The sequence below is a fragment of the Helianthus annuus genome, chromosome 3 (assembly GCF_002127325.2).
Source record: "Helianthus annuus cultivar XRQ/B chromosome 3, HanXRQr2.0-SUNRISE, whole genome shotgun sequence".
NCBI lineage: Eukaryota > Viridiplantae > Streptophyta > Magnoliopsida > Asterales > Asteraceae > Helianthus > Helianthus annuus.
In genome coordinates, this window is record NC_035435.2 from 97,819,768 (window position 1) to 97,846,809 (window position 27,042).

A 27,042-nucleotide genomic window follows, 5' to 3' on the forward strand; every position below is an offset into this window, starting at 1 on the left:
TTTTAGTCCCATTTTCATGATGGCATCATTGAAGTACTCAGCTTCCTTTTCTTTGACCTCTTCTTCAGATAGTTGTTTTCCTTCTTCTTGGTTTGTCACAAGAGTAGGATTATCTGCTGATTTGAACAGTGTTTTGAGGCTTTCAATCTGCTGTTCAAGCTTCATCATTTGTTCACGTTTCTTTGAAGCGCCTGAAACAGTTATCTTTCTTTTCTTCAGCCTTTCATAGGCTTCATCAGTCTGCTGTTTTGACCATTTTGATATGGCTTCAGCAGAATCTACTTTAGCATCCATCAGCTCCTTCTTCTTTTTCTTGTACTCAGTAGTTAGGTCAGCAATGAGCTTTTTGTATTTACTCCAATTCGGAGCATTCTTCTTCTTTTTAGGATCATTCTTGATTCTGTCAATCCTATCAGCCTCATGCTTTAGAGCGACTATTGGCCATTCTTCAAACTGTTTTTCTTCAGCAGGATAGAACTTTTCTTTCATGATATAGGCTAGATATTCTTTTCTTAATTTATTTCGTTGATCAGCCTTTTCTTTGTTCGGTTCTTGTGCAAACTCTTCTATCTGCTTCACTTTTGAGAGGAAGAATTCCAGTTTTTCAGCAATGGCTTCGTCACTTAGACCTTCACTTTCAACTTTAGCTCTTACTTTAGCCTGTCTTTCCTTGAGCTTGAGATAATCATCCATATCCTCTGGTGCCATAAATCCTATGAGTGAGGGGAATCTTCTTTTTGAAGGATCTTCATCTGTATAAAATTGCCTCATCTCATTTTTGATAGCTTCTAGTTCTAGTGGATATTTTGCAGCATTAGGATCGTGTATGTCCTCATCGGCAGAGATTGGCTTTCTTTTTCTGGTGAAGAGCTTTGGTTGTGATGTAGGAGTGATGAGAGTAGTGGTGGATGATTGACTAACAGCTGTTGAGACAACTGGTGTTTCAACCGCTGTTGTCATTAAAACTACTAATATATCAGCAGATGTCTTCTGCTTTTGAGCAGGGGTTGTGACGGCAGTTGTTTGAGTTGTGATGAGTGGCTGACTAACAGTAGTTGGAACAACAGATGTTTCAACCACTGTTGTCATTACAACAGATGTTGTAACATCTGTTGTCTTCTGCTTTTTGGCAGGAGGTGATGATGGGGTGGCTGTTTTTTATGGTGATGATGATTTTGGTGCTGTAGACACAGATGGTGGTGGAGCAGTAGTTGTGGTGGTGTGTGGTGATGTGGTGTGTGTTGATACTGCAGTTTTGGTTTGGCTATTCTCTGGCTCAACATATATACCATCATCAATTCCGTTTTTCTTCCACTTGATCTTCTCCCCCATTTTGGCATTATCTGAGAAGGGTTCGTTCATGAAGAGAACAGTGGAGGGAACTTTTCCAGAGGCACTTTAAATGTGAGCTTTGATAGCTTTGATATCTGCCTGGGTATCTTTGAATCTTGATTCCACCATATTTGTCAGCTTTTGAACATGTATAGCATGTTGCTGATCTGCCATCTGCTTTTGTCTTTCCAGCAGTGGTTGGAACATGTTCCATAAGTCATTTGCAGTAGGTGCCTGTTGAGCAGATGCTTGAGCAGGAGGAGCAGTGGATTGGGCTTTCTGAGCTTTTAACAGCTGCTGCACCATATATTTTATTTCAGCAACTGAGATTTCCAGGTTTTCAACCCTGCCCGTCAATTCCTGATATTTTGAATTATCACCTGAATTAACAGGATCATCTGAATCCCCACCAGCAGTGGTTTTACCAATGTATGACTTAGGAACAGTGTCCCAAAAGTCAGTCATTGATGCCCCTTGTTCTTGGTACTGGGGACTTCTTTCTTCAGCACTTGATAACCTTTTGATGTTGCCAGTAGTTAAAACGAACTCACTGGTGGTTCTCAGTGGTGCTATTGAAGAAATTGCCTTCAAGGGAGTCTTAAGAATGTAATCACTGTCCAAATGCAAACCAGTGGGTCCAACATTTGTAGTGGCTGCTCCAGTTGAACTACTGACAGGAATTACTTGTAATTCCTGCAGTGTAACCTCCTCAGTTGTTGCTGGGATAGTAGAAATGTCAACATCAGACCCAGTCACCTGTTGAAGTATACTCTCAGTGATAGGTGTTTGAGAGGAACTGGTCTGTGTCTGCGTAACATCAGCTGCATGCAACAAGGGTATAGTGGATAGTGGTTTTATGTGGGGTGAGGGTAGAGGGGTTGAAAGAGACATGTCCTTGGGATCAGGACTGTGGAAGATGGATCCGAGTGGGTCCAGAGCTTCATATTGTGGTGTCCCTGTGTTTACAACCTGATCCTTTTGTGAGGATGCAGGAGGAGTTTGAGGCAAGGGTTGAGATCTTTCTTCCAACTGCTGTGAGGAAGTAGCAGCAGTGGTTATTGGTGACTTTTATGCTCTCACTGGCATTGACTCTGGGATCTCATCTTCCAGAGGTGCCTTTGGTTTGGGTTTGGTGGGCTTTCTGGATGATTTCTTTTTGGTTCTTTTTGTGGTGGCAGGTGTGGGTTTCAAAACAGTGGGTGTGCTGCTTTGATCACCTGGAGCAGTGGGCTCAGCAGCCGATACCTGAGGAGCAGTTTCATCAGCTAAATTCTGCTTAGGTACCTCTGCTTTTTGTTTTTATTGGTGTTAAACAATTTATTTTAAAAGAAGCACCTTGTTTGGGCAATTCTGCATCTTCCTTTACAAATTTTTGTTCAAAGTAGTAGCTTAAAAATCTTGGAAAGAGCAGAAATGCTTTATTATCAACGTTTTTTACCAAATCATCAAATATTTCCTGGGAATAGTTAAAATTTTCATTGTTTAAAATTGCATACCCCAGGCATTGAATTTTCGATGGTATTTCATTAAAAGACGTTGTTTTATTAGAAACACACAACAATAGAGTGTGAAACAAAAATCTGGATGCAGAAGGGAAATAACCTTTTTGTAAGGTATCCCTTTTTGGTTGCTCTGCATAGCCCCTATTTATGAAATCCTTTTTCAACTCAGTTTTCGAAAAAGAAGTTTTACCTTTCAGATCATTGAGTTTGAAGACTTCAGAAATAGTTTGTGGAGAGATTTGAATCTTTTTACCCTGTATCGAGGAGTTGATGGCTGTGACAGTGTCTCCTTGTTTTTCAAGGGTGGCATTGTTCCAGAACTCTCTCTGGGTTTTTAGATAGATGGGAGCATCTGTTGTTATCAAAGTTTTGTACTTTGATGCAGATAAGGTGTCAATGATGGTGTCAAAGGTGTTGTCGGTTGTAGGTTTTGTGAGTATACCCACATAGTTGTGAGGGGCTTTGTAATGGATTTCTGTGGTTTCAGCGGCCATTTGAGTGGCGTCTGTTGGGGTGGAGGAAGAAGATGGTTTTGATTTTGACTTCGATTTTGGTTTCGTCATTTTTGATGAAGAAGATCGAAGAAAGTTTTTGGGAAGAAAAGTGGGAAACTGCTTTGAGAAGAGAATTTTGGAATTCAATTCGATAGTGTGAGCCCCTGTTTGGGTTTAATCAGGGTTTTATTTTAGGGAAAAAGTGAATGCTGATGTGGCAGCGGTTATAACGATCTGACGACTAAAAAGCTGACCACGTGTCAACACCTGATGAAAGAGTAAGTAATGGAGGACAGTTGTTTTGACAGCCACTGATGGATCAACCATCAGTAGTTACAACGGTAACAAAATGAGGCAGTGGATGATTTTTACTATCAGTGGATAGAACAATGATTTTGAACATCAGTGTTTTTCAAGATTTTTAAGGAGCAGGGGTTAACTTTCAGCAGTGGACAGACTTTAGAGAGCAGATGTTGAGGCACAACAGCATGTAAGGTACAACAGTGGTAGAAAGCAATAATGAAGGTCATTAGTATAACAACTGTTTGTGCAGCAGTGTTTTGACTTTTGACAAATAATTTTAGCATCTGCTTGATCAGATGTGGGTATTGATTTTGTCTTGTCTTGTCTTGTGTAAACACAATATCATGTCCAACCTCTGTTTAGTTTTTAGAAATGCTATACTCAACAATTTACATTTTGGATGTAAATTCTCAAGTTTAACTTGCCAGCAGTTATCTCAGAAATCTTTGTTCAAGGCTTTGCCACATGTTCATTATTCCTGACAGTGGTTCAGCATCCCAGATGATGAAGTCTTTTCTACCAAGGCTACTCAATTTGTGTCTAATTATTTGAATTAGAACATGAGTATCTTAGTAGTTGAAAATCAATTTGCAATCAATTTTTGATCTGTGACAAACAAACTTGAGCTTAACATGACTATGACATGTGTGCCATTTCCTTTTGATCAGATTTAGGGATAGAAATTTCACACAAAAATAAGGAAATTATATCCTGATCGGTGAGGAAACTTTTACTATCAAAAATGAGTAAAAGTCCAAAATATATTATTCAAAAAAAATTGAAGTAATATATCCGGTTTTATTTGAGAAAAACACCTTAAGAAATAGTTAAAGGATGTTTTGAAAATAACATCAAAAGGATCTGACAGCTTTTCAAGTAAGAATATGGTCATATCATTCTCAAGTTATTTTGACCATTGTTTAGGGTCATTTTCTTGACAATTGATTCTAAATACATCTTTTAAGGCCAATCACTGGAGATGCCATTGTTACCCGAATGATTCCTGTATTTGATGAAAGCACACAGTTGCATGATGACCACTGTTTACCCAACTTTGACCTCATAAGTGTTTTATGCTTATACTCCTTTTCTTTTGGTTTAAAAAGCTTTGAGATAAGCACACTTTAGAGTTTTGTTCATTTTCTTCTTCCCTTTTTACCCTTCCCATTCATAAGTAATAAATTACTTACTGGGAGGTTTTTATGAAAGAATCCTCAATCCAAAATCATTTTCAGCAATGTTTTGAGAAATATGGCCACATTTGTACATGCTTTATTACCAATTCTCACATTACATATGTTTTGGACAACTTTGACTCCAGATTTTCTTCATGTGTTTTAAAAGAGTTGATTTGGTCCTTTTTAGGATTCTCAACCTGCCTTGTAACACATAGGATTTCATGACTAAAGTTTTATTTCCCTCTTTCAAGTTAGCAAAACACTAGTGTTTATTTTGAACATAGGTTTTGTTAATCTGAGGTTCATACTTTAGCATAAAACATGATGAAATCGTCACAAATTCCATAACAACAGTTGAAATCAATTTTGAGTGAAAATAATCATATCATAGTTACCAGATCTGGGGACTATGAGTGATTTGTGCATGACATCACTAGTTGTATGAGATTTGTGAATCTTATGACATCTTGGTTGTTTTACAGAGTATCAGATTTATCATCTTGAACATGATTTCTCTTGCTCTGTTTTTCAACAAAATGCAATCAACGTTAGTATCAATAAATTCTTGAGCTAAACTGTTATGTCAAATTGATTGTTAGATCGAATTTGACTGTCCAGGCTCTGATACCAATTGTTAAGATCGGAGGCTGACATGATTGTGTTCGTTTGTATAATTTTGACAGAACAATGAATATAAAATGAGATTAAGTGCAGCGGAAATGAGAAACAAACTTTGTGAACACAATCAGAAGAGAAAATAGTTTCGTAAACAAATGCTTTTCATTAAGTTGAATGATTGAGATACAAAGCAAATGATTACAGCATGTTTACAGAACTAAGCTCCCCCTCAGCCTGATACCCCAAGGTTGGTTGCACAAGATGAAAGGATTGGACTGAAGAAGAAGAATCCACTCAGTCAATCAAATGTAACAGTACAGGGTACTGCTCCATTTATAGGCAAACCAAACCACTGAAGCATCTTAGCTGACGTCACCATGATAGTGACATCTAACAAACTAACAACCTATAAACACTGTTCTCAAAAAACTACTGATGTGTAACATCTGATTATTAGTACAATACAAAACAAGAGATAACAACTGTTCCACTGTTGTAGCCTGAGCACTGATGTTGAGTGATGTGTGTAAAATGAAACATATAAATTACATCAAATGAGGCATAAAACTAACCCTTTTTAAGTACTAATGTTGGAAAAAGAGTGTTTTTGTCTTCCTTTTGTATTTTCAGGATTAAATGAGCTCAAATTCACAAAAGAAGCAAAAAGACAGCTAAATCTAACATAAATACAAGAAAAGGAACATAAGTGGATTGCCCGACCCCTCAACAGCATCCTCCCAAGCAAAATAGAGAAGGCAGAAGACTGAACACGCCCCGTGCTCAGCCAGCACGGGGCCGTACCCAAGAAGCAGCAGAAAAGACAAACCTATAGAAGCTTCTATTGCCCACCACGGGTCCGTGCCCAGTAAACACGAGGGCGTGGAGAAAGTACAGCAGGCGCATTAATTGTAATTGCGAATTACAATTAATGAAGAGAGAGAGTGTCAGACAGGCACGGGGCCGTGCCCAGCCTTCTGTTCAGCCTATAAATAGGAGTGCTTGGTTTCATTGCAACTCATCCCTTGGCACACCACCTCTCTCACACTTCATCCACCACCCACCACCACCATAACACCATCATCCACCACCATCATCCATTGTCCATCATAGAGTGTGTGAGTCGTCTCGGGATCCAAGATTGATCTAAGAGTTCTTGACAATCAAGGCCATGTTTGCCTAAGTCTCTTACATCACTTGGTTAAGACAAGTGTTTAGTATAATACTTTTTATTTTTAATCTTTTGCACTTTTTATTTGGTTTTGTATTAATGACTTTAATAACTAGTTGCTTATGTTGAAGGTGATCTTTCCTTATCGTTTGTCCGTGGTGTCTTGGCATTATTTTACTGTCTATATAAAATAAAAGATTTTCACCATTCATATCTCCACGGTCTATATGGAGGTATGTTGGCTACCTGGTCGGGGGTTAAGGGAACGGTTTGGTAAGGGTCTTGTTCAGCGTTTAGAGGTCCTGCAAGGGACCTGGGTCAAATTTAGTAGGATCTCCTTCAATACCCATAGGTATTGGATGGCGGGGATCCAAACTCTTTGACCGCCTCATAAGTTGACTACTATTAATACTATAACCCGACTATTTAGGACTGTATCCCTGCTGACTCAGACTACTTAGTCGAGGGTAACGTCACCTCCAAAAGAGGGGCCTACCATAATTTGCATTAATAACTTAATTCATTATCTTTCAATAATCCGACCCTTTAGGATTGTATCCTTGCTGACTCAAACTACTGGGTTGAGGGTAACGTCGCCTTCAAAAGAGGGGCCTACTACAATAACTAAGATAATCTCTTAAACAAGTGCAAAAGTGCGAAAATAATCAAAGGTTGTACTAATACACGAGTCGGATCCAAGTGATTCATCTTGTCTATCTGTTTTTATTTTTATTTTATTTTTCAGCATTTAGTTAGTTTTCATTTTATTAGTTTAAAAATCTTTTCTAACATTTTTGATTTGATTAGACGTTGAGGATAAACCGGTACTAAAAGCTCTTGTGTCCTTGGACGACCTCGGTATCTTACCAACACTATACTACGTCCACGATGGGTACACTTGCCCATATGTGTGTTTAGTGTTAGTGAATATCGTGTTTTATAAATTTAAAACTTGGCTAAAAGTGTAAAAAGGGCATAAATATACATCTAAAAATATATTACACTACGCACGCATCAAGTTTTTGGCGCCGTTGCCGGGGACACAAGGATTTTAAGAAAGTTAGGAATCAACGGCCTAATCATATTTTTTACTTTTCTTCTTAATTTTTTAGGATTTTCTTAGTTTTTCAGCTTCTGCAGAGCTCAGCACGGGCCGTGCCTGGTCGGCCACGGGGCGTGCCCAGCGTTGTTACTGGCAGTTTTTAGTTTTCCAAGTTACAGAAGGCTGACCACGGGGCCGTGTCGGTGCAACACGGGGCTGTGTCCAACTCTCCAGTAACTGGGATCTGGAAAACAATCACTGTAACTCCGACCACGGGCCGTGTTCACTGAGCACGGGGCCGTGGTGAACCTTCTGACCAGCATTCTTTTTTGTTTTTATTGCAGGACTTGGAACCAGATGCCACCCCTACGTAGTGTATGAGCTCCAGTTCTAATAAGGACATAAAAGAACCTCTAGAAGAACCCGAACGCTTTCTCAGAAAAAGACTAAAAGCCAAAAACCAAGAGAAGGTTTCGGGAAATCCACTTCCAATGGTGGATCAACGTACTCTCATGGATTATCTATGACCCACCGTAGGTAACCTCGGCGCCGCTATCAATGCACCGAATGTGGAAGCCAATAACTTCGAACTTCGGTCGCATTTGATACAAATGCTCCAAAACTCCGCAACCTTCCATGGGCTTGCGGACGAGGATCCCCATCTACATATTACTAATTTCCTAGAAATATGTGATACCTTTCGGATCAATGTAGCATCAAATGACGCCATCCGCCTTCGAATGTTTCCTTTCTCACTAAAAGACCGAGCAAAAGCTTGGCTTAACGCCCTCCCAGCTGGATCGGTAAACACCTGGGATGAACTAGCCCAAAAATTTCTATATAAGTATTTCCCTCCCGCTAAAACGGCTAAATTAATGACTGAAATTAATACGTATTCACAAGAGGACGGGGAATCCTTATATGAAACTTGGGAAAGGTTCAAGGAGCTATTGCGAAAGTGTTCACATCACGGCCTTGCGATATGGCAACAAGTATCCACTTTCTATAATGGGTTGTTGCCACACACAAGGCAGACACTTGACTCTAGCTCCGGGGGACTTTTAGGTAATCGCCGCCCGCATGAAATATATAACCAAATTGAGGAAATTGCTCAAACCGATTTCCAGTGGCACACTCCCCGAGGCAATAAATCTATTGCCCCCGGGCGCCCATAAGGTTGATGAAAACACTTCTTTACAAGCCCAAATCGAGGCCCTTTCTTCAAAAATAAAAAAATTGGAAATGGCAAAAACGGTCTCGGTTATGGCTTGTGAAGGGTGTGGTGGGCCACATGAAAATTGGAGTTGTATGAAAGAAACGGACGATCAACAAGAGTCGGTAAGCTACATTGACAATAGACCTAGGCCGTCGGGTCCTCCAACGGGCACTTACAACCAAGGATGGCGGAATCATCCTAACCTTGGTTGGAGAGAACCCGGCAATAGTAGTAACCAACAAAACCAACGAACAAACTTTCAACAACCAAGAAATGAGTCACAAAATTTCACTCAACAACAAGGTGGACGGGAAAGGCTTGAAGATACTGTATCTCGCCTCATCTCCGACACTGAAAAGAAAAACTCGGAAAGATTTCTACAATTAGAATCAAATTTTAGAAATGAACAAGCTAGTATTCAAAACATAGAAAAACAATTAAGTCAACTAGCCCAAAATTTTTCCGAGAGACCACCAGGCGCATTACCAAGCAATACCGAAACAAACCCAAAAGCGCAAGTTCATCTCATCACGTTACAAAACCGCACCGTGGGGCCTGCGGAAGCGCCACCGCCGACAGAGGAGACTATACCACCACCTCAGCAAGAAAAGGACTCCCCTCCATCATCAGAGCCTACCAAAGCTCCTCGAGTTCTGTACCCCGGTAGGTTAATTCGTCAAAAGACCAATGAGCAATTCGCAAAACTCGAAAATCTACTAAAACAATTGCATGTCAACATTCCTTTTATTGATGTCCTAACCCAAATGTCTAAATATTCTAAGTTCATGAGGGACTTCCTCACTCATAAAAGGAAAATTGAAACGTTGCAATTAGTTAACTTAGGCGAAGAATGCTCCGCCCTCGTACTCAACAAACTCCCCCAAAAGAAAATCGATCCCTGAAGCTTCACAATTCCTTGCTCGATCGGGGACTCCCCCGTTCGTAATGCACTAGCCGACCTTGGGGCTAGCGTTAACCTCATGCCCTCATCAATGTTCAAAAGACTCGACCTAGGAACAACGAGTCCTACAAAAATGAGCATACAACTTGCTGATCGGTCCGTCAAATTCCCACAAGGTGTCATCGAAAATGTCCTAGTAAAGGTAAACAAATTTGTCTACCCGACCGACTTTGTTATACTTGACATGGAAGAAGACACCGAAGTCCCCCTCATACTAGGGAGACCATTTCTAGCCACCGCACAAGCAGTGGTAGACATGAATGACGGAACGCTCACCTTAAGGTACGGAGATGATGAAGTAAAGTTCGGGGTTGGGAAGAGAATAGAGGACGATGATCCGGTCAACTACATGAAGGTTATTGATTCGAGTTTGGATGCTGCTCTCCGACGGTGCAACATGGGATGCAAAACATCCCACTCAGGAATTATATAACCTCACTTTGGGTCTAGCCAAGGACCCTTATAAACGTGGCGCACCACGGAGGCCTTCCGCGGAACCATCCTTAGTTTAGTCTAATCTTTTAGTTTTAATTTGCAGGAATAAAACACACTCATGGTGGTAAAGGATGATAAGGGAAATGAGAAACATAGCCCCATGCACAAGAACAAGGCCACACGTCGACAATTTCTCCGTTACAGTAGGTTCAACACGGGCCGTGCCCAGCCAACACGGCCCCGTGCTGAACCCCCTGCAGAAAAATGCCCAGTTCAGGTAACTGGACACGGGCCGTGTTCACCAGACACGCCCCCGTGTCCAGGCTTCTGTTTTTTTTTCTTAATTATCGTTACTGGCACCTGAACACGGGGCCGTGTCCGGTCCCCACGGGGCCGTGTCCGGTCCCCACGGGGCCGTGTCCGGTCCCCACGGGGCCGTGTCCAGACTGCCAGTAACATAAATTTTTGCTTTTAAACACCATGTTATACATTTAATCAACCTAAAAATTTATTTTTGGGACACATTGAGGACAATGTGTAATTTAAGTGCGGGGGATGCTAAAACCTTGAAATTTTGCAAGTCCTAATAACAAGCCTTACACAAAACTCTATTGGAACCGCTATTCACCCCAAATTTTTTTCAAAAAAATTTTTTTCATTTTTTTTACTTGTCTAAAGTTTAAGTTTGGATTTCTAAGATTAATAAAGGTTATATTTTTACAAATTTACAACCGATAGCATCGTGATAAAAAGAACCAACATAAGAAAATTATGAAACGGCATGACAAGCTTAGTTAAAATTTGATTATATATACTTAATCACATAAAAACCCATTCCCACAAAAGTGAGTTTTGAGCCTTTATTGAGCATACAAATATACATCTTTAAACTAAATGCTCATTTTTCGTTTCTTGTGTGAATAGCCGCTTGGTTTCTTACGATTCTAGAACTTGCCATGACGATACATTCCCGGTCCTTACCAACTTAAACCCGAGTAAGTAAATGATGGAGGCATTTGGACTAACCATTTTTCTTTCAACACCATTATTTTTTTTTCTTTTACCACCTACCCAAAATCCCCTAGTTAGCCCCTTTGAGCCTAAACCTTTTCGTTTCTTTCCCCAAAACAAACACCCTTTACCCACCAAAACCATTTTCATTTTAAACCCTTTATTTTAGTAACAAAGCTCGGTTTTCTTGTGACACACACAAAAAAAGGGATGAAGTTAGCAATAAACAAACAAGCTCATCAAAAGAAACCTTGTTTGAAAAATGCTTCATTAAAAAAAAAACAAAGTGTTTTACGAAAACCGACGCTTTTTACGGTTTTCGCCCTTTTCTACTAACCACTAACACAACTACCCACCTTTAGCCTAAGCCTTTACCCAAAAAGTCCTCTTGATATTTACAAAGGTAACAAGTTAAAAAGGAGGAGGATTGATTGCTTGGCAAGCCTATGGCAGGGATAAGTTCCACGCCGCTCTCGAGTGATTCACTAAAAATACACCTTCGGCCGAGTGTTGAGTGATCTCCCGTGAGGTATGTGAACTTGTATATAAATGGAATTTTAAAAAAGGCATGCTATGCCCAAATAAGTAATTTATCCTATGAAACGTTCTAAATAAATCATAACGAATAGGATTGTAAATAAATAAAAATAAAACCCAAAAAGATCTTGGATTCCTCGACACTCTATGACAAGCCAAAACCTTCTCTTCTACCCATTCCATTTGGGAGTGTAAGCCACATATTAAAGAGTTTTGCTTGAGGACAAGCAAAAATTCAAGTGTGGGGGTATTTGATGTATGTAAAATGCAACATATAAATTACATCAAATGAGGCATAAAACTAACCCTTTTTAAGTACTAATGTTGGAAAAAAGAGTGTTTTTGTCTTCCTTTTGTATTTTCAGGATTAAATGAGCTCAAATTCACAAAAGAAGCAAAAAGACAGCTAAATCTAACATAAATACAAGAAAAGGAACATAAGTGGATTGCCCGACCTCTCAACAGCATCCTCCCAAGCCAAATAGAGAAGGCAGAAGACTGAACACGCCCCATGCTCAGCCAGCACGGGGCCGTGCCCAAGAAGCAGCAGAAAAGACAAACCTATAGAAACTTCTATTGCCCACCACGGGGCCGTGCCTAGTGAACACGGGGGCGTGGCGAAAGTACAGCAGGCGCATTAATTGTAATTGCGAATTACAATTAATGAAGAGAGAGAGTGTCAGACAGGCACGGGGCCATGCCCAGCGGACACGGGGCCATGCCCAGCCTTCTGTTCAGCCTATAAATAGGAGTGCTTGGTTTCATTGCAACTCATCCCTTGGCACACTACCTCTCTCACACTTCATCCACCACCCACCACCACCATAACACCATCATCCACCACCATCATCCATTGTCCATCATAGAGTGTGTGAGTCGTCTCGGGATCCAAGATTGATCGTAAGAGTTCTTGACAATCAAGGCCATGTTTGCCTAAGTCTCTTACATCACTTGGTGAAGACAAGTGTTTAGTATAATACTTTTTATTTTTAATCTTTTGCACTTTTTATTTGGTTTTGTATTAATGACTTTAATAACTAGTTGCTTATGTTGAAGGTGATCTTTCCATATCGTTTGTCCGTGGTGTCTTGGCATTATTTTACTGACTATATAAAATAAAAGATTTTCACCATTCATATCTCCATGGTCTATATGGAGGTATGTTGGCTACCTGGTCGGGGGTTAAGGGAATGGTTTGGTAAGGGTCTTGCCCTTGTTCAGCGTTTAGAGGTCCTGCAAGGGACCTGGGCCAAATTTAGTAGGATCTCCTTCAATACCCATAGGTATTGGATGGCGGGGATCCAAACTCTTTGACCCCCTCATAAGTTAACTACTATTAATACTATAACCCGGCTATTTAGGACTGTATCCCTACTGACTCAGACTACTTAGTCGAGGGTAACGTCACCTCCAAAAGAGGGGCCTACCATAATTTGCATTAATAACTTAATTCATTATCTTTCAATAATCCGACCCTTTAGGATTGTATCCTTGCTGACTCAAACTACTGGGTTGAGGGTAACGTCGCCTTCAAAAGAGGGGCCTACTATAAAAACTAAGATAATCTCTTAAACAAGTGCAAAAGTGCGAAAATAATCAAAGGTTGTACTAATACACGAGTCGGATCCAAGTGATTCACCTTGTCTATCTGTTTTTATTTTTATTTTATTTTTCAGCATTTAGTTAGTTTTCATTTTCTTAGTTTAAAAATCTTTTCTAACATTTTTTATTTGATTAGACGTTGAGGATAAACCGGTACTAAAAGCTCTTGTGTCCTTGGACGACCTCGGTATCTTACCAACACTATACTACGTCCACGATGGGTGCACTTGCCCATATGTGTGTTTAGTGTTAGTGAATATCGTGTTTTATAAATTTAAAACTTGGCTAAAAGTGTAAAAAAGGCTTAAATATACATCTAAAAATATATTACACTACGCACGCATCATTGAGCTTCAGTGCTTTCTTCAAAGGTGATCAGTCTTTGAATGGACAGTGCTTGTGTCTTCAGCAGTACTTAGGAAACAGTAGTAGATAGAGCAACAGTGTTTGTCTTCAGCAGTCTTTAGAATCTCATCAGTGTTTGGTTCATCAGTTGTTATAGTGAGCAGTACTTAAGATCCATCAGCCCAAGTGTAAGCAGCTGTTTAATATGAGTCCACTGTTGTGATCCGGTTTTGGCTTTCATTATCTGTTCCTCTGGTAGGGTTCAATCCCAACAAAATTAATTCAAGAACAACTTAACATTCAATCAATTCGAGTTTTCTACCAACATATACGAAGCTAAGCAAACGAATCATTTCATCTTCCAGCAAAACAATTTGAGGTTTTTAGAAGAAAAACAACATACTTATATGTGGTAAATCTACTTATCTTGGACGGCAAGTCATTTGTAGATGATTTTTGTGTGTGCCTCACCTCCCTTTCTTCTTCCCCATCATCATATCTGGCATCAACGGGAGTAGATAGGGCGGCACCTCTAGTTGATAGCCACATCGTTCCTTTCGCTCCTTTAGTTCAAAGAGTTTCGAATATGTAGCACGTTGACGCTTGAAGAGAGCTATCTAGATCAGGCCAAGTGAAGTTAGCAACCTAGAAAACATATACAACAATCCTAGCTAATTTACAACAACACAAAATTGAACTCAATTAACGACTCTATCAACTCAGGTGAACTGATTATAACTTCATAACTAAACCTGATAGGAGCTTTGTAAATCTATTATATGATTTTTGAATTCATTGGTGTATAAAAGAACACTAACCAGCTGGTTCCATTTATGATGAATATCAAAAACTTGTATAAAAAATTCCTAATGCTTCATATCAAACAACTGAAAAAAAGAAGAAAATAACCTTCCGAATTATCATCATGGTCAACGAAATTAATGTCTTCATCTTCATTTTTAGAGCCTTCAATGATTAAAGCACCATTGCTGAGCAAGTCCTCTAAAACCATGTGCTTGATGTCTTCTTCATTTGGTCATTTCATCGAACACTTGGTGATCTTTATTGAATTCTAGCAAATTAATTGAGCATTACAAATACATCAGAATCTTCACAATTGTTAAAAATTTAAAACTATAGAAACCCTAACAATTTCTAATCATAATAAGAACCTCTAAATAAAAAATTCATCAAACTAAACCACTTGGTAACAAAAAACACATCGAATTCAAGAAGAAACATATAGCGATTACCCGATCAGAGGCATCGTGAAGAGAAGAAGACAATTCTTTGTCATTTTAATGCCGAATACTCTCATCACCGTTCTTTAACTCCATTATTGTGTGTGTTGATTCAAAATTTGTTTTGGATTTGAAATGCTACCGAATGGAATTAGAGAAACGGCTGAGGAGAGATTGAGAAATTCATGTTTTTGAAAGAGATTATCGGCGATTTCAATTGAATTAATTACTTACTGGGAAGGAATTGGGGTTTCCAGACGTTTGTTGGTAGCAGTTGCTCTTCTCCAACCTTTTAATAGTTAATATGTGTTGGTAGATGTTGCTCTGCTCCTTCAAATTGGAAGAAACTCTATGAGAAGAGATAAAGAGGCAGAGTAATTTTATTCTAGGGTTTGGTTTAGAAGACAATTGAAGAATGAGAGAGAGAGAGAGAGAGAGAGAGAGAGAGAGAGAGAGTATAGCGCATGTGAGAAGCCAAATTCAATCAGACACTTAGAGCTATGCCATATGTCCTCCCTTATAACCTATGCCACATGTATGCTTATGTGGCTGCTTATATGGCATCAACCATAGGGTGACATGTGTCCCCCAATGGTTTGCTTTATTAGAGATATAGATTACTAGGTTAATGCCCGCGCGATGCGCGGCTTCATCCAAAACCATATTATTTACTTTGAAATATAATATTTTGTACAAACGCATACATTGGAAGAAAAAAACAGAAAACTATTAAGATAAATATCAAGTGTATAAATAAAATAAAATACAAAGTCTCATGTTACATAAATTAGTGATACAGTGGATACACAATTTAAAAATAGTCGAGTCCCTTTAAAGATGCATATCCTTCGAGTTACCAAAAATGTTCCAAGAGTTCTTCGAAAACACTGCATGAGTAATGTAAAATAGAAAGACACAAAGAGCATTAAAGAGAGAGGCTTACCACCGTTTTTGTGAACAAATTTCTTCCAAGAGTTCTTCGGAAACACTGCATGAGTGACATATGCACTGACCTTGGTTGCACCATGAGCTGCCAAAACTTTCTGCAACAAAAGCATTATTATTGTTATTATTACTATTTTTCGTTTTTTGGACCCGTACATGTAAACTCACTCGAATCCACAAATACCCTGTTAACCAAAGTGATAAGGTAAAACACAACTTGCATCAGACACATAGTAAAACAAATAAGTAAGCATACATCATGTTGAAAAAGTACCTGACATTCGATTAAAGTACGTCCAGATTGCACCAGATCATAAACGATAACTACATGGCAACCACTGGGATTACCTTCTTTAACCCGTACAGTTCGTTTATCACCCTCGCGAACTTTTGCACAAACCACTTGTTCCATCGTCAATATATCTAAAGTTAATTACAACAAAAAACTAAATAAAGTTCGCTGCTACCATCGTCAATATATCTAAAGTTGATCAAAGGTCGTTTAAATTTATGGTAAGAATAAAGCAGTGATCAATGGAGAGAACAATCCCTGTTGAAATCAAATCAAATGAAAACATCACACCCAAAGTTAAAATCACAATAAATCAATAAAATGGAACTAAAATAAGATCAAATCGATGAGAAACGCACCTGGTCCAGCCCAATGGTTAATAACCACAATTGAAGCATCAATGACAAAAATTTAAGTTGTTGGCTTCAAATAACATATAAATATTGTGATAACCTATCGTTAGATTCAGAGAAAGAAAACATAAAATCTAGAAAAAAGAGGATATTATGCAAACCCTTGATTAGGGCTTTGATAATAACTCATAAATCAAACTTAACAACCGGGTACAAAATCCAAGTTGAATTAAAGAAGAAACATAGTGACATAACAAAAAGTAAAGTAAAATAAGAAATGGGTATATGTACTTTGATCTTTGCAATTGCATTTTCGGACCGAGCATTACAATAACATCGCTAGGATGAACCTGGGCTGCATGGGCCATGGCACCATAAGCGGTAAAACTGCACAACCAATTATAGCAGATTCTAAATAAGTCAATGAGTAAGGTAGAATAGCTAACCTGTGTGCAGCCATCCCCCTCCCATACTGTACATATACATTGGTTTTCCTGCGAACATAATACATTTAATCCACCATAAGATATTATATAATAAGTCCTTGACCAAAATGAATGATATGAATGCCTGTCATAAAAAAAACAATATAAATCGTTCTCTAGCCTCTACTATTGACAACAAAAAAACTACCTCCTCTAATCCAATTTACCACAACATAAAGTGCTCTAATCTAAATATCTAACATAACCAATACACAATGTACAAATTAGGAATAAGATACCTTCAAAACAACTTCCATCGCATCCGATATATGTCCATATTTGCTTTTATAAAACAGTCAAGTTGATTCTGGTAGATAGAAGCTTCTAGACTGCAAAAAAAAAAAAAAAAACACTAAAAAGATAATATATAATCAGTTAAATATAAATTTACCTATCTCAGAACCCAACATCAATGACTTCTAATCAAGAGTTAGTGTAATCTTCTTTTGTTTCAAAAACTGCCATCAAACTTTTTTTATTTAGTTTGATGACTGAGAAAGTGACCAGGCTCACCACATGAACCACCATGGTTGCGGAATTCGTGAGCAAACTGACCATGCTCACCACACTGATAACATTTCAGGTGATCACCACTACCATGACCACCCGATCACCACCACGCCCACCTGAGCTGTGAAAGAGATCTACACGCCACATGTTTTTCCCTGCACATATTGAAATACACTTGTGATATTATTTGTTAAACATGAGTGATGAAAATATATAAAAACACAAAGCCGCAATCAATAAAATATAAATTAAAATCACAATAAAAATTCATCATAAAACTCTAAGAGAAACCCAACGATATAACCCAACATGGTGATCATACATTGGTACATCTACGTAAACAATGAACATACTCTCCAAGGCTCGAATAGCATCTAGCGCAAGCATGTGATCGTCAAACTCAACAAATGAATAACCAGGTGTCATATGCAATTATTTCTATATATTAGGTACTTTATAAGGGTAGGATGCCCTTTGATGGGTGCATGTCCTATGTGTTAAAAAAAATATCAAAAGAAATTACTATCCAAATAAGAAAACCAACTAAATAAGAATTCGGATGCAATTGTAGTTGTACCGACTGCAATTATTGACCTTTGACTAAACAAAAGTGAAGATGGAGCTCGATTAAACAAACTCGATTCACGATCTTCATAAACTAAGGTTTCAAAATGAGGATCGAATATTTTTATTTACAATTGCACACATATAAGGAGAATAATTAAACTATACAGGGAGAGAGATCTTTACGCAGATCGGTGGTGTTTTGAACTTGAGCTATGATGGTTGTGGCATATAGCGGTAGTTTGGTTCGGATACATAATAAATCATACACATCAGAAAAACATGGATAGTATATAAGCATGAATTAGGCTTGTTTAGTTTGAGAGCGAAGCTAACCGCGAAAGAGACACCGGATACTAAGATATGTGTATTGCAAGATAATTCCGAGATATGACACGGTGGCGAAATGCGCCAGTCTTCCTAAAGAAAACAAAATTAGGGTTAGGGAAATGAAAAAAATAAGCAAATACCCACAATTAATACATTAATATACCTCGGATACGAATGCATTAGCAGCTGAAAGGCCTGGTGGATGTAATCCCATTCAGATTGTCTATTCATTTGAATGAGTTCCATCTTCTAGTGTGACCTTATATGCGTATAATTGAATACATCACTTCAAAACGAAAACATGTGAGTCAAATGCGTTGACTCTGGCCACCCGATCTTCAAAAACGTTGTTTTTCCTAAGAAGAGCCATTAACGTCGGTTATGCCTCACCAAACCCTAAATCTTTTAAACCTGCACATCTGAAACAATGAAAACATCAGGTCTAATATCCAATTTCAACAGGAAAGTGATAGGTGCTATAAAAGTAATGTGTGGAGATACAATTACCTTTCTTCATTCGAGACTCCAAATAAATCTGGTGATACCACAATCAAATTAGCAAACGGAAACACAAAATAAACATCAAAGTAACGTTCAGTAGTAACTTATGACAACATAAACTCATAAAAAGTGTTACAAACAACAACATTTATAAGGTATCTACAACTAATCACAACAATTTCATATAAATTGACTAATTGGACCAATTTATACTTCAAGTACCAGGGCAGATTATACAAAACATTGCTGACCAATTTAGACAGTAATTTAAGCTCCTTGTCACCTCCGTAGTGCCTATATACATTAGAAACAGTTTAGTGAAACAGTCCAGTGACTTGATAAACATTAGAATATGGTCCAAACGGATGACAACCAGCAGCCAATAGCCAATTCACAACATGTCTTTCATGAATATGTGAAGCTTTTTCAAAATCCAATCCCTTGAAACCCCAAACAGAAAGAATAACTCATCATAACATCACAAACCTTTAAAATATAATCACCAACACCAACATGCTCCACATACTCACTGCCAGTATAGACGACTTTTATCACACTTTTCCATTAAGTTGCAGCATTCGTTCAACCATGTCCATAAAATATCTATTAATATAAATACAAACATATTTTGAGAGCAATTTTGATTCACACAAAAAATCTTTAAAGCAACATTTTTTTGAATTCCAGATGACTTACCATCATTAAGCCTGAAATGTTTCACCAGTTCGTATATTCAACACACGAAAAACCTAATTTTACGAATCAACCGACTCTCAGATCTATATCATCTATGAATGAAAAAAACGTAGGATGATGGCGATGGTGAAGAAAACTTACGATGGAATTATAAAACAGGTGAGGATTGCGATTTGAAGATAGATTGAAGATTGTTCGCAGACGATTGAGAAAGATAAAGAGGCGGACGAATTTTGATCTAGGGTTTGGGTTTAGATTGTCAGTGAAGATTGAGAGAGAGAGAGAGAGAGAGAATGATAATTAGGGGTAAATGTTAGAATGAAGGTTACGGTGTAATAGAAACTTACATAAGAAGCCTCACTAATCCTCAACTATGAGATGTGCCAAGTGGATGATGACATGGCTGATTAGGTGGCATCAACCATTGGGTGACATGTGTCCCCCAATGGTTTGCTTTATTAGATATATAGATTTGAGTAGCTAAGAAAGTTAATTACTTTAGTTTTCAAACAATCTCTGAAAAGTTGTCTCACTAATAAAAAAACATGTGGTTATTTTTTTAATGGATATACTCTAGGTTGAATTATACATGAGTAAGCACTACAAAATCTAAATCTCTAATTTTAGTTTCATGAAGAAATCCAGATTCTCTTAGATCAGAATAGGTAAGAAGTTTGACCCAAAAAGTTCAAAGTATACATGATTTTTGGGATAGAGGACACATTCTGATTATTAATGGAATAAGTCTCTTTCCAATATTGCATATGTAGTTTTTGTTCTTTAATTTTATTCAAATTAGCAAGAAGCTACACATATATAACATATCGGCCCGTTTACTCATGATGAACTTATCGAAGTTGACACGTATATGAAATACGCGATTACAAATGTGGTGTATAAAGAAATCTTTAACGACTTGTGATGTTTTGCTGTTCTTTCTTTACTCTTTATTGTGATTTTATATTAACATAAGTAGTGGGACGTGTCTTTCATTCCAAAGACTATGTCAACACTGTTTGGTAATATAATTTATTAGTTCAACTGTAGATAACTATTTTTAGTTAGTTAATTGCCGCTACATTTGTCAACTGTTGTGCCATTCAGTAGCGTCTTTCATTTAGGATGGGTGGTGTGGAATAAAGCCCCTATGGGCTTTAGCACGCCATATTAACGCCAATTGCACAAGGGGCTCATTGTGGGATAAAACTCATGTCATAATTAATAAATCAGTTAATTTAATTTAATTTTGTTTATTAGATTATAAACATAATAAATTTATAACAAAAAAATACAATTAAAAAAAACAATTAAGACAAAAATTACCATAAAACTAGAATAAAAAAGAAATTACAAACAAGAAATAAAAAAATAATCTTTTAATAGTTTATGTAACACTATTAAATAATAAAATGTTTGTGTTAAGCCACCCGCGAAATTCGCGGGTTCTTAGACTAGTATAGTATAGATGAACATTATTTTTAAGTCATGTGAAATAGTCATTATGCACAAAGTGTACACAATGTCTCTCCTACACACTTCACTTTAGTAAACGCATGAAAAAGATGTAATTAACTTTACCTAATATGCTTTTAGAAGTAACTAAAACTCGACAATTTTATGACTTTGGTGTGATCTAAAACCAATAGTTTCTACTATGCTTTATACAGTTCTTACTTATTAAATAAACACAAGGCATCATATATAACTTGTTTGATATGGTTTAAATATATGTTCATCAAAGCTTTTTACGAAACATAAAGGTCCATTATTTTATTTAGGAATATGTAAATAAAAGTTCAAGACATTATCTTGAAGCTAAACATTGATACTCTTAATTAGCTTAAGCTTTATATTTAGCTTTGTATTCGGCCCATAGTTGATCAACCGTCTTTCCTAACAACTCAACAAAAAAGCTATTGTTATAACCATTCCTCATCTTCTTATTAAGTTGGGCAACAAACCCACCTCTAAGACCATTACAATAGTCGAGGAATCGAGCCGTCACATCGTACCCTTGGTCCCATCGATTTCCCTGTCCGGGCCGAACCCAATGGCTAGGTGCGTACCCAGCCTTTAACCTCACATAATCCGCAATTCCTTCAATCAATCCACCTGGAGCTTGACGATTACCGTTCCACTGCCAAACATGTGTCATCTCATGATAAAGTACTCCGGTGATCTCAGTCTTGACATCACCAGAGTACCCCTGAATGTATCGTGCACTGACATGAATCTCGTTGTTGGAGGTATATGCAACACCATCCATGTCATCAATGAACACATTTACGCTTGCTACATTCTTTCTGTCACTTTGTGTGTTTTGTTGGAATGTGTTCCATATAAAGCTTGTTGCTGAGGCTAAAGTTTGTTTGGTGTATGTGACCCCGATGTTATTGTTGAACTTGACACCACCAGGGGTAGCTGCAGCCCGGTTGGTGACTGTGTAGTCCACGGCCGTAGCCAGTTGTAAGGCTGCTAGGATTGCAAGGAGTGAGAGAAAGTAGATCTTTTGAGCCATTTTGTGGTTTGAGTTCAAGTTGGATGTGTGGTTGGGTTTATATAAAAGGCCGGTGAGAAGTGGTGCACAATATATTAGGCTCGTGGTGGGAACGGACCAAGTCACCAAGTCCTAAGGCATAATTGGACAAATTGTTGGCGTAATTAACATGGACAGTTGTCCGGATTATATTTTTAATTTTTATTATAGATGATATTAAGATTATGAGAGAACTACTATATGTTGTTTCAATAAACGGAACGTTACGCTCAATATAATTAGACCACTCGGCATGTCTCACATCCCCTGCCGCCTAAGCCATTTTGGCACCCTACAACATCTTGCCTCCGCCAAGGGGGGCGCTATCCTTGGCCTCCGCCAAAGCCATAGCGGGCGTGAATTGAAAGAAGGGGATGGGCCCATTGCTTGAACCAATCATATTTGAGTTTATTTTCTTTCTCTTTTTTTTATTATAGTTAAAAAAGGCTTTATAGTACGCATTTTTCTACACCATGCAAGTTAACGATAAAGCTCCCCGTTTATGTGTCGCCTAACGTGGCGTAATAAAGCCCCTAGTGGTTTGAGACCGCAATACCCCGCCTTATTATTTTTTTTATGAGCTATTTGTAGAACGCTTTTTTATTTCTAAAAAGAAACAACTCTATACAAAGTTATTACTTTCAAAAGAATTTTTATAAAATGTTAGGTTTTTGTGTTAATCAATAATCATAATAATTGACCAATAGACTTTGAGACAGTCAGAGGATACTTTCAACGGCACTATAGCCTTTGAGTCATTCAGAGGATACTTTCAACGGCACTATATTCTATGTTGGCGGGCACCTTTGGTTACATATTTTTCTACGCTTAGACTGGAGGGTACGGGGGCCGTCCTTATGCCCGTCCCTTACTCGCCGCCCCGTCTTCCCCACCTCTCTACTCAGGCGCCGGGCCAAGCCCGGCTTCTTCGTCCTCCACAAACCGGTGTCGACGCCTCTCTCCCTCACACACACCTATACATACATATATATATATATATATATATATAAAGGGGTTCATCCCACACCCCCTTGGTCCATCCCCTTTAGGGCCCGCTTACGTGGCGGCCCATCCCCTTGAGGATGAGGCTCTCCATACCCTCCAGTCTTAGTAAATGTGATTTTTCTGTTAAGTTATGCAATGATAACATTTACACCATAGGGTGTGGTTTGCTTCATCCCCAAAGGGACTACCCGCCACGTAAGCGTCACCTCACCATGGGTGGAGGACCATCCCCTTGGGCAGTGGCGGATCCAGGATTTTTTTCCTATGGGTTCACTTTTTTGGGTGGTCAAATTTTTATGACATTCGTTATAATTTTCGGGCCGGGTAAGGTCGGGTCGGGTCACGGAACATACGAAAGATATAAATTTCATATCAAATTTCTATTAGCATTAGTCCAAAATTCAGGTTTCATAAAACTAAATTTGCTAAAGAGCCAAAGCTCATATCAAATCAAATAACTATCCTACGAAAACCACAAATCATAAGTAACGAGTTAAAAATTGAAAGAAACTTTACCTCAAATATCGCCTACTTTGATGCTTAAAACCGTCGAGTGAATACAGGGAGGACTCGAAATATATCAAAGCACAAGCTGCTTTTGCACCCTCTGTCACCAACACCATCATCATCAACAACCACTTTATAATGTAAAATTGCTCTAGATGTCTCAGACAAAAAACTAAATTCACATATAATCAATCATATTTTAAACCAAATGAGATTACATCACAGAAGAGGGATCACCTAATATGCATCTACAAGATGTAAATTTATGATGGAGCAACAAAAAGTGCACACAATTCAATCAACAATTGTTGAATTCCCCCATGTTATTCCTCCGATTTCATCATGAACAAGAGCCAATGGTGCTTTGATATATCTACAAGATGCAAAGTGTTTCGTCTTTTAAAACATCAATATTAACTTTCAGCAGCAATATTAACTTAATCGAACTGTTTCGGCAGCAATAAAACATCAAAAGCTGAAACTTTCAGCAGCAATATTAACTTAAAAATCCAATTTCAAACCCAATTTTTATGTAATCAACAGATTATAAATTGTAATCAGTTAATCACTAATCACTGATGTAATCACTAATCAAAAGCTGTAATCATTGATGTGGAGCTGATAGTATCTGTTTGTATTCAATGATTGATGATACAAAGTGCATTATATTCTTTGTGTTAATTCTCTTTCATCTAAATTCTTGCTTTTGATTTCCAACAAAATAGAACACCAGTTAATCTTGTCTTTATAAGCCTAAAATAAAAAAAATAAAATAAAAAAAATCAATCAACATGTACAATGAAAGCCAATCATGCAGTCGTTCAATCAAGAAACGGATGGAACCCATTTAAATGGCGAAGAGAGAAAGAATCATACTTCTGCATATGAGTCATATCCAAAGAAAAGTGAATAAAATCGAAATCGGATTGCTTTGTAACTAACTGAAGCAAGCAAGGTGTTTGATGTTTTGCCTCAAAAACAATGTTTGATCTCATTGTTACACCAAATTGCTTCGAGCAAACGGAGCAGCCGGAGGGCGGAGGCGGAGCAGCGGCAGCCGGCGCTGGTGACTGAGGAGGTGGAGCTGCTGCGTGCTTCGTTGCTTGTTTTTGTGATATAACCCTAAATGGGTTTTATTACATTAAAGGAAAAATAATTAAAAGAGAAATTAAAAAAAAGGACAAAAAACAGCAGTTACGGGATTCGAACTCGAGTGGGTTAGGAAGAAAAACGCAGACATAACCAGTGGAACCAAGGCTTTTTATGTTTATGGGTTCCTTTTATAATATACTTATGGGTTTCTTTTCAGCTTCTTATATATATTTACACTAAAAATTAAAAACCGAATGGGTTCCCGGGAACCCGTACTTTGTACATAAGTCCGCCCCTACCCTTGGGGACTACAAGGGTGTGGAGGATAGTCCTCCCTCCTTTTTTTATTATTATTTTGTTTGATTTAATTAAATAATTAAAAAAACTCTCTCTATCTCTCTCTATGTGGTGACCCACTATCAACCATCAGCCAATCAAAAGCCTCGTCGTTTCCGTCTTCCTGCCTCCGTTTGCGACGTGACGAGCCCCAAGGAGGCGGTGTGCGACGTGGGGGACGAGCCGAGACGGGGATGAGACGACCCCCGCACCCCATGGTCTTATAAACATTAATACATATGAAAATAAAACTTGCATTTAAATTTATGTAGAGAAGTTTTCGAATTTCTGCTATGTAAACGTCATGGTACGCTTATATATTTTTTATCCATTTTTTTCTTATAAATGACATAATATATACGAGGATCAAGATCAAAGGAAAACTCTTTCTAATTGTGAGAACTTAGAGAACTGGGTCTTCCTGTACGAGTTTTGCCCTCATGTTTAAAATGTTAGAAAAGATTGCCATAAAAAAATTAATTTTTTTCGAAGTGGTGTTTTTCGTCCCCTTACAGCAACTGTAAAAAGCTGATGACATAAGTATGTCATCAAAACTCATATAAGTTTTCTTTTTATCCTAACCCGAATAGATTATAGATGTTTGATTAGTTTCCAAGACCTGTAAGAAGTTTAATATATCGAGATAATAGAGTTGTGGGTTATATGGATTTAGATTTATCGGTAACGGATCATATACAAGACATAAGATTTGTACGACGTGTATGTGATCATGGGAGGAGGATAAGACTATCTCCAATGCTACGTGCGTTTTTAGGCGCCCTCAGCTGTCACGTCATATCCTTATAAATCCTTAAAAACTCTTATTTCATCTCCAACCCTACAAATATTCTTACTCTTCTTAATTTCCACCTCATTACTTATTCAATACACACAATTTTTAAATAAAACATTTTTTTCTTTTACTTTGGACCCACCCAAACGCAAAAACCAGGAAAAGCAAAACCCTTGTGGAAGGGCATACTTGCTAAGGGCTTCTAGGGATAGAATTTTACAATGGGTAAGGGCTTGTAAGGGCCTTCAAGGGCATCCTTTAAAGGATGCATTGGAGATAGTCTAAGTGTCCTTGCCTTGAAGGGTAATTTAGTCATTTCTCACATAAACAACTTTCCCTCTTGATTTTCAAATAACTATAACTCTTTCACACGTTAATATTTTTTTTAAAAAAAAAATTATACCATATTAACGAGCATTTCATTCTCTTTAATTCAAGCACCCCATTGCTATAGTTTTCTTAAAAAAAATTACAGGATTTTGAATATCCGTTAGTTCATTACGTGATTACGTGATTTTGAATACACATTCAACACAAACCATTACGTGATTATACATTCAGTATAAATTCATTACATGACTATACATTCAACATGATTTGTTATAACTGATTTTATTACAATTATGCTTATTATGTAACTACACATTCAATAATAAGAACTTGATTGTTTATGTTTTTATTATGTGATTAAATCTCTAATATACGACATTATGTGGTTATTATAGGTTGATTTGGTCATTGTTTTGTATATAATTTATCCTTAATACGTGATTGGACCTGAAATATTTGGTATTCATATGAAATAATATGAATTACATGTTTTTGTTTTACGTAATTACGTAATCACTCAGTGTGGTATCATATAAAATACTATAATGAAATCAAGTAATCACAAAATGAGTATTCAAAATCACGTAGTCACGTAATAATACGTAGTCAGCTATTGTTACAGAACTACGTAATCACTTAGTGAGGTTTGACATAATATAATGAAATCACGTAGTCATGCTGGGTTTTCAAAATCACGTAATAGGTATTCAAAATCATGTAAAAAAATTTAAGAAAACTATAGCAATAGACTGTTCGAATTAAAGAGGATGAAATGTCCGTTA

At 37.7% G+C, this 27,042-nt stretch overlaps 1 protein-coding gene across 21 annotated transcripts; it reads right to left on the reverse strand.

Annotated features, from left to right (window-relative positions):
- Window positions 1-15,610: 15,610 nt before the first annotated feature.
- On the reverse strand, window positions 15,611-24,840 carry LOC110929239. 21 transcript variants are annotated; one of them, XM_035987513.1, is made up of 9 exons: window positions 24,586-24,840; window positions 23,947-24,082; window positions 18,972-23,809; window positions 18,628-18,883; window positions 17,300-18,554; window positions 17,022-17,069; window positions 16,867-16,930; window positions 16,205-16,645; window positions 15,611-16,028 (listed from the first exon to the last, which is right to left on the reverse strand). In XM_035987513.1, exon 3 carries the CDS (start codon window positions 22,177-22,179, stop codon window positions 21,502-21,504), a length of 678 nt encoding a protein of 225 aa, XP_035843406.1. In that variant the 5' UTR covers window positions 22,180-23,809; window positions 23,947-24,082; window positions 24,586-24,840; the 3' UTR covers window positions 15,611-16,028; window positions 16,205-16,645; window positions 16,867-16,930; window positions 17,022-17,069; window positions 17,300-18,554; window positions 18,628-18,883; window positions 18,972-21,501. The 21 variants fall into 21 exon arrangements, 16 of the variants coding, with proteins under 16 accessions (XP_035843406.1, XP_035843404.1, XP_035843405.1 ...); XM_035987510.1 differs by having other exon boundaries at window positions 15,715-16,028; window positions 16,205-17,069; window positions 18,628-18,875; ... (1 more) ...; window positions 19,188-19,259; window positions 19,452-23,809; XM_035987508.1 differs by having other exon boundaries at window positions 15,715-16,028; window positions 16,205-17,069; window positions 18,972-18,999; window positions 19,188-19,259; window positions 19,452-23,809.
- Between the last annotated feature and the right edge of the window lie 2,202 nt (window positions 24,841-27,042).

What these genes read in the sequence shown, in the direction of transcription:
- LOC110929239 (XM_035987513.1), bottom strand. Translation starts at nt 22,179, where the DNA reads ATGGCTCAAAAGATCTACTTTCTCTCACTCCTTGCAATCCTAGCAGCC.